This window comes from Megascapheus bottae, chromosome 5 (assembly GCF_031878675.1).
Source record: "Megascapheus bottae isolate mThoBot1 chromosome 5, mThoBot2.hap1, whole genome shotgun sequence".
Lineage (NCBI taxonomy): Eukaryota > Metazoa > Chordata > Mammalia > Rodentia > Geomyidae > Megascapheus > Megascapheus bottae.
Genome location: NC_143513.1, coordinates 77,396,331 through 77,403,145, shown reverse-complemented (window position 1 = coordinate 77,403,145; position 6,815 = coordinate 77,396,331). Strand labels below are relative to the sequence as shown.

Here is a 6,815-nt window from a genome sequence, read left to right as displayed (position 1 = left end):
TCAAGGGTCACACTCGCCAAGGCATTTTTTTTTTGCCAGTCCTGTGGCTTGAGCTCAAGGCCTGAGCATTGTTCTTGGGCTTTCTCAAGACTAGCACTCTACCACTTGAGCCACAGCACCACTTCTGGCTTTTTGTATGTATGTGGGGTGCTGAGGAATTGAACCTGGGTCTTTGTGCATGCTAGGCCAGCACTCTTACCACTAGGCCAAACTCCCAGCCCTCCAAGGCATAAGTTTATGCATGAATTGAATTATGAAATTGTAACACCCCTGTGAACACCTTCATAATAAAAATATTATAGATAAAAATTTATGGTCATTGTGTGTTCTACTCCAGCCAGGATGCAGAGTAAGTTTAAAGAAAGCTTAGGCAACATAGACAAAAGAAAGTACGAGGAGAAAAGAGAAATAAAAAGAATCAATAGGAAGGAGAGATAAAACATAGAGGGAAGGCAAAACAATCTAAGCAGATGATGACCAAAAGTCAGAATGAAAAACAAACACGAGAAACCAACCCAGTGTCTTTACTCCCAGAGGGGATCCGACATCCAGGGCAGAAGTGATATTTCTTTACCAATGTGAAACAGATCATCTTCCTATTTGCTTTTCTTGTATGTGCCCATTGGAGGGAGTATGTATTGTAACTCTTTTCATGAGATTCTTTGCTCTGTAAGCTGGACTGGTAACAATAGACAGTTGATAGTGAATAGTGAGTAATAATTCTCAACTGCTCACCGCTAAGGTCCAGCAAGAAGATTTCTACCAGCACACACTGAGTCAGGTTTTGTTTCCTCTGGGCACTCTTCTGGATGCATTAAGCATGGTGCCAATATCTCAGGTCCCCCACCCCAAATGGCAAAGGGTTGTTGGTCAGAACACAGGCGTACTCTGGGCTTGAAACCTTTCCAATAAAATGGCAGCACCCAAACATACGGAATATACTCCTCCATCTGTATTCCTGCTTTTCTGAACATCTCCGGGAGACATCATGTCTTGGAATGCCTCATTCCACTGCTTTCAGTAGCTCCCGGTGTGTGGTCCTGAATGGAAGGCATACATTCTCCCCCTTAGATCATCAGCATGGCATCCCAGCACATGAAGCTCTCAGGGCTTTTCTCTTTGCTGCTACTGAGCCTGGCTGTCTAAGTCACTCCCTGATCTCTATGTGGCATTTGCTGGGCTGGGTGACTAGAGACATGTGAATGACCTGATCTCAGACTCTATAGTAATTAGCTCAGACAACAGTGCCCTGTAATTACAATTGTGAAGAAGAGAGCACTAGGTCAGCACTAGTATCAGTTTGCCATGTAAATCCGATTTGTTCAGTCTGCACTAAACTGGAGTCTGTGCTATAACTGGAGTTTCTGAATGTCTCCTTTCATTGGTCTCTACTCCAACAGTTTTCATTGGTACAGTCCAATGTTCAATGATAGAGCATTCTTTTTTCCTCTACTTGGATCCATAAAGTCTCCTGAACTTTTATACTTCTCTGACTGCTCACAACTAATCTATTTTTTCACCATCTGCAAAGGGCAGCTGCTGTCCTGATGCATGGATTCTACCCCATGAGTAGACAGGGAGGGCTTGAGGTTTCTTAGACATGTTCTTGTAGTCTCCCTCCATATTTCCTTTTCTGAGCCACAGTGAGAGGCTCAAGATATCTACACAAATAACTGTGTGGCACTAATGAGGCTCTAAGCTGTAAGAAAACAGAAGAGCAGAGGACAGAACAGGTCATGGCTTTATGGCATTTAGGAGTGTCGAAGTGTAGGTGCTCATGCTAGCCACTGATAGAAGACAGAAAATAATCATATCTCTATATTCTGTATCATCCTATGTAAATATTTAATATATGTATATGTCTGCATATAAATGTCTTCCTTCAGAACAAACTCATTAGATGTCAGGAAAGCAGAGAGAACTCTAATCATACTTACAGAAAAGTGGGGAGACAATGCTCATATCTATCTTCTTCTGGGTACAAGGTAATTTTCTTTTCATCTATGCTTCCTATCTATATCACTGTAATAATAACTACTCTGAAGCTGGAGAGTGACTTACTCATAAACATGCCTGCATATCTCTGAGGAAGGATCAAACAGACTGCCATTTTAGACAGTGAGTGAAGGCAGGTAGCTCCGAAGAAGGATGGCTGGGTCACCGGCTGCGTCCCTCTCTGCACACGGGTCAATGTAGTTGAGAGCAATGGCAAGCATGACTCTGACTAAGTAGGGTGGCTGCTGCTAGGAGGGAGGGGGCCTTGTTCACATGAACAGGTGTGGACGACATCCAAAAAAGTAAAGGGAGTCAGCTCTTAGAACTCTAGATATGTGTGCTCCAGGAAGAAAGGAACTTACACCATATGCAGAGAAGGCAAACACTCACCAAGCAAGTGTGCTCAGACAAAGCCATGGAATTACCAAAACCAAGAACTTCTCTCAACATCACATTGATGGAAGAAACTCTTGCTCCCCTATAATTATTTCTGGATACCATCTCTCCATCTGCTGGACAGCACACAATTTGTGAACCTGGTGTCTTCTTTCACCTCTCACCACCACAACCCATTCAGGGTGTCTTCCTTGGCACAAGGATTAGGCAGAGAAGACACAGACACACAGACACACATGAGGACACGGTTGCTTTATTGGCATAGTGACTGCAGAGGGACTAAGGGTTTTCAGTTGGCAGCGATGGTGGCCTGGATCCAGTCCACGTAGTTGCACACTTTTGTGTACACTCCAGGTTTGTTCTTCTGGGCACAGCCATAGCCCCAGGAGACGATTCCCTGGAGCTGTCCACTGCACACCACAGGGCCACCAGAGTCACCCTGGAGAGAAGGGACACGGTGCAGCATTTGTTCATGAAGAGTGATGGAGCAACTCACACTGTGAACCTAGTGCCTCATGCCAGTCCAGCTTAGTGCTCTCTTATGGTGGCCCATTGTCTACTCTTACTAGGGACAGGACATAGGGGAAATGAGCCTCCCTCCCCTCTCAATGGAGTCCCTGCGTGGAGCTGTGGCCAATCCAGTGTTGCCTCGGTGGGGCCTGAGCTTGGTCAGGTGGGCTTCTGCTGAGTGAAGGGATTGCTCACCTGGCAGGAGTCCTTGCCTCCCTCGATGAAGCCAGCACAGACCATGTTCTTGGTGATCTCCCCAGGGTAGGAGGCTTCACAGACACTCTGGCTCAGCAGGGGAGCATCCAGGCACTGCAGCAGGTCTGGGTTGTTGACTGGAAAGGACACACAATGATCATTAAAAGCAGAAAAGGAGAAATGCTGGAATGTCAGCCAGGCTTGGGTCCAATCCTCCAGTAGAATGTGGTGAGAAGTAACTGATAAGCCCAAGGGCTTGAAGAGCACTGTGGAACTTGGGTTCGAGTTTCCAGGATGACTCTCTCTAATCTTACTTGGGGAATTAACAGCATCACTTCTGTATATTAATTCTGTCTGGACTATGGGGTTCAACTTCCTTGGGATTTCTTGTCTCTTTGGTTCTCAAGGAACCTTGTTTTTTAACAGGCCTTTGAATCTATTTGTAGACTGGAATCCAATAAGTTCATACTGAAAGATTTTTAGCTTTGTAGAAGATTATCAGGACAGATGGACGTGGGGAAGTGAAGGGCTGTGCTCACCACCAAAGCTCAGGGTGTTTCCCCAGCCAGAGATGAGGCACTGGGTGCCAGCAGGTGCACAGGAGGTGGGCAGAGCTACAGGGGCCACTTGGGCATTGATGGTCACTGGGGAAGCCAGCTTGATCAGCAAGATGTCATTGTCCAGGGTATTTGCATTGTATGAAGGGTGGCGGATAGCCTTGCTGGCGGTGATGAACTGCTCATTTCCCTCGAGGACTCGGATGTTGTGTTCTCCCAGCCTCACTTGGATGCGGCTGTGGGGATAAAGAGGAAAATGGGCTATGCGCCACTGCCCTAGCCATCCCAGTTACATTTGCATAAAAGAGTTACAAAGCTCTATCCCAGGAGCTGCTCATCGGTAGTGAGTGCTGGGGTGCTGGGGTGAGTGACAGTTGCTATCGGCTTCAGTAGTTAGAAGTGAGGAAGGGATGACGTGAAGGGCTACAGTTGGAGATAAATCTCAAACTCCTGGTACAGAAGGTTTTCCCTCCATTTTAGGCTCTGGACAGGTAACGTGAAGATTCTCTTGATTCTCTGAGACTTTGGTAAGTGGCTACGATAATAAAACTGTGATTTGTGTTCCTTGGGACACCAAGTGTGACTGTGAGAACTTCAATGTCAGGATCCCCTGGGTCCTTATTAGAAATGAAGTTGTCAGTCACTACCTCAGAAGGAATAAAAGACAGCAGAAGTCATATTTCCCTGAGCCCTGTGTGTTCTCACACATCCTGGTTGGAAGCCATTCTAATGTATACTTGTGGAACTGACAGCTCTTGTTGGAGACAAGGATTCCCAGCTCTGTCATGCACAGTGTCAAGAGCAAAAGTAGAAAGGCTCAAAAAGTCAAAACTCTTTAGTCCTCACCTTTATAATTTGGAGTTTGTTTCCTGCATAGAAAACTCAGGTTCTTAACTATACAAGTACATTTTCTTTCCCAGATTCCCTGACTGCTTCTTTTCGTAGCACATTGCTTTGCTCATTTATAAGAAAGGTTAGCTTGCAGTATGTGCAGCTTCCTAATTTGTGTCTCTTTCACCCCTAATTTCTGAATGTTAGCTGCTGCCATTACCTTTGTCTCCTCTATATAACCTCACATACACAACCTAGCCCTGCAGCCCTTCCTTAGAAGGACCCAGAAATCAACACCCTGGGCTCAGCCCTCAGTTGTCCAGTACTTACGACTTGTAGCAGTGGGCTGCAGACACCACCCACTGGTTGTTGATGAGGGAGCCACCGCAGAAGTGGTAGCCAGAGTTCAGGGACACCTGGTAGGGGACGGAATTCTGGGCACAGGTGTAGCCTCCGACGATTTTGTCATCATCATCCAGAGGAAAAGCAGCTAGAATGGAGATAAGAAGGGGAAAACGGTTCAGCAGGATGATGGAATATGGGTTCCTCAACCCTGAGCATGAGTTCTTTCTTTCTCTCTTTTTTTCTTTCTCTTTCTTTCTCTCTTTCTTTCTCTCTTTCTTTCTCTCTTTCTTTCTCTCTTTCTTTCTCTCTTTCTTTCTCTCTTTCTTTCTCTCTTTCTTTCTCTCTTTCTTTCTCTCTTTCTTTCCTTTTCTTTCTTTCTCTCTTTCTTTCCTTTTCTTTCTTTCTTTTCTTTTGTGGGTCAGGACTTGAACTCCTCCTTGGCACTGTCCCTGAGCTCTTCAGCTCAAGGCTACTGTCCTACCCTTGAGCCAAGCTTCACGTCCCATTTTCTAGTGGTTGATTGAAGATAAGAGTCTTAGGTCCTTTTGTGCCAGAGCTGGCTTTGAACCTTGATCCTCAGATCTCAGCCTCCTCAGTAGCTAGGATTACAGAGAAGCCAGACAAGGTGGCTCACACAAGTATTTCTGTTGAGCTCAGGGGCTGCAATCATGCTGATGGCATTTTCTGGGCAGGAAATAACACAGATTTTAGTCATCCCCTGATCCAGAGACCACTATTAATACTATAGAGCTTAAAGAACTTCTAAAGTCACAAGATGTGGATAAAAGGTGAGACCCTAAATGCAGGCAATTAGAACAGATCAGTTTTGAGTAGCCACTGAGCTCTTCCTCAGTCGTTAGGTAGAATATTCATTCACCATTAATATATCATTCATGTCATTTTCAGTTCTCAGCTTTCAGGATGTTTTGCCATACTTAGAAAAATATCCAGGCTGAGTTGTTCTAGCTATATCAAGCTGTTCTCCTGAGAGGTTTACAGTGAGGCCAGATCTCAATGTGTCCCTTAGGGTCACTTAGTCTGGACCAAGTAAAGTACTGATAACCACCAACAGGACAGTTTTTCTTCATGTAGCCTGCACATCTGGGGAATCTTACTATCACTGGGGTAGTTTAAAAAGCCAATACAGCATCTGAGCCCTAGATATATGCAGAGAAAATCTTGAGGGCTGGATTTATTGAAGGAATAAATTTTCAGCCTCCCTAGTTCTACTTAAAATTAAATATTTACGTTGGAGCTATCCTGTAACCTCTGGAGACAAGCAGCATGAACGTTTTTGAGATAATCTGAGGCCTCCTCTCCAGTTCTCCTGAAAACAATTTTTATTTGCATAAAAAGTGGGGATTGGAGAAGAAACAAATAGAATGCAAGGCAATTGCAGCTTAAGGACAAGCCAGGAAGGCAAGAAGCAAGGATACTGGCTAGAAGGAGTCCAGGAAGATGCAATAGTGATAGTATGGCCTGGATCTTCCTATATTGTGGAGGAAAAGCAAGGTAAGAACTCACCGGCCACACCAACAAGAGCCAAGACTAGAAGAGTCTTCATGATGGCACAAAGGTAACAAGGCAATGTGGAGAGCCGACTTTTATTTCTCCTGGGAGAGGGAAGGGCGTGTGAGATGAGGGTCACAATTGTTCCCTACACAAACACACCTGCATTTTCTCCCATACCATTTTTTAACTCAGTTCTGCAATGTTTGCACACTGTAGATAGTTGGCAGGTGTGTGGTAAGAAAACTTCTGTCAGAGAACAGGAACAGTTGGCAGAGAAACCTAGCCCACACCCACAGAGATGGGATATCGTTGCCATAAAGCATGAGAATTTGGAGGAAGAAAATGATCAGGATAGAAAGGGATCCTCTTTCGTTGTAGAATTTATATAATGATACTGGACTGATATTGTTAACAATCTCAGTTCCTTGGGATTCAGCAACATCTAAGAAGGAACAAGGATTATCTCATCTTATA

At 44.8% G+C, this 6,815-nt stretch overlaps 1 protein-coding gene across 1 annotated transcript; it reads right to left on the bottom strand.

Moving 5' to 3' along the window:
- Positions 1-2,680: 2,680 nt before the first annotated feature.
- On the bottom strand, positions 2,681-6,465 carry LOC150063695 (trypsin-4). The gene is made up of 5 exons (XM_090332420.1): positions 6,354-6,465; positions 4,815-4,974; positions 3,636-3,889; positions 3,097-3,233; positions 2,681-2,830 (listed from the first exon to the last, which is right to left on the bottom strand). Exons 1-5 carry the CDS (start codon positions 6,391-6,393, stop codon positions 2,681-2,683), a joined length of 741 nt encoding a protein of 246 aa, XP_090188546.1. The 5' UTR covers positions 6,394-6,465.
- Between the last annotated feature and the right edge of the window lie 350 nt (positions 6,466-6,815).

Coding starts and splice junctions, on each gene's coding strand:
- LOC150063695 (XM_090332420.1), bottom strand. CDS start 6,393: ATGAAGACTCTTCTAGTCTTGGCTCTTGTTGGTGTGGCCG. Junction 4,975..6,353: donor GGCTCTTGTTGGTGTGGCCG/GTGAGTTCTTAC, acceptor TCTCCATTCTAG/CTGCTTTTCCTCTGGATGAT. Junction 3,890..4,814: donor GCAGCCCACTGCTACAAGTC/GTAAGTACTGGA, acceptor TTATCCCCACAG/CCGCATCCAAGTGAGGCTGG.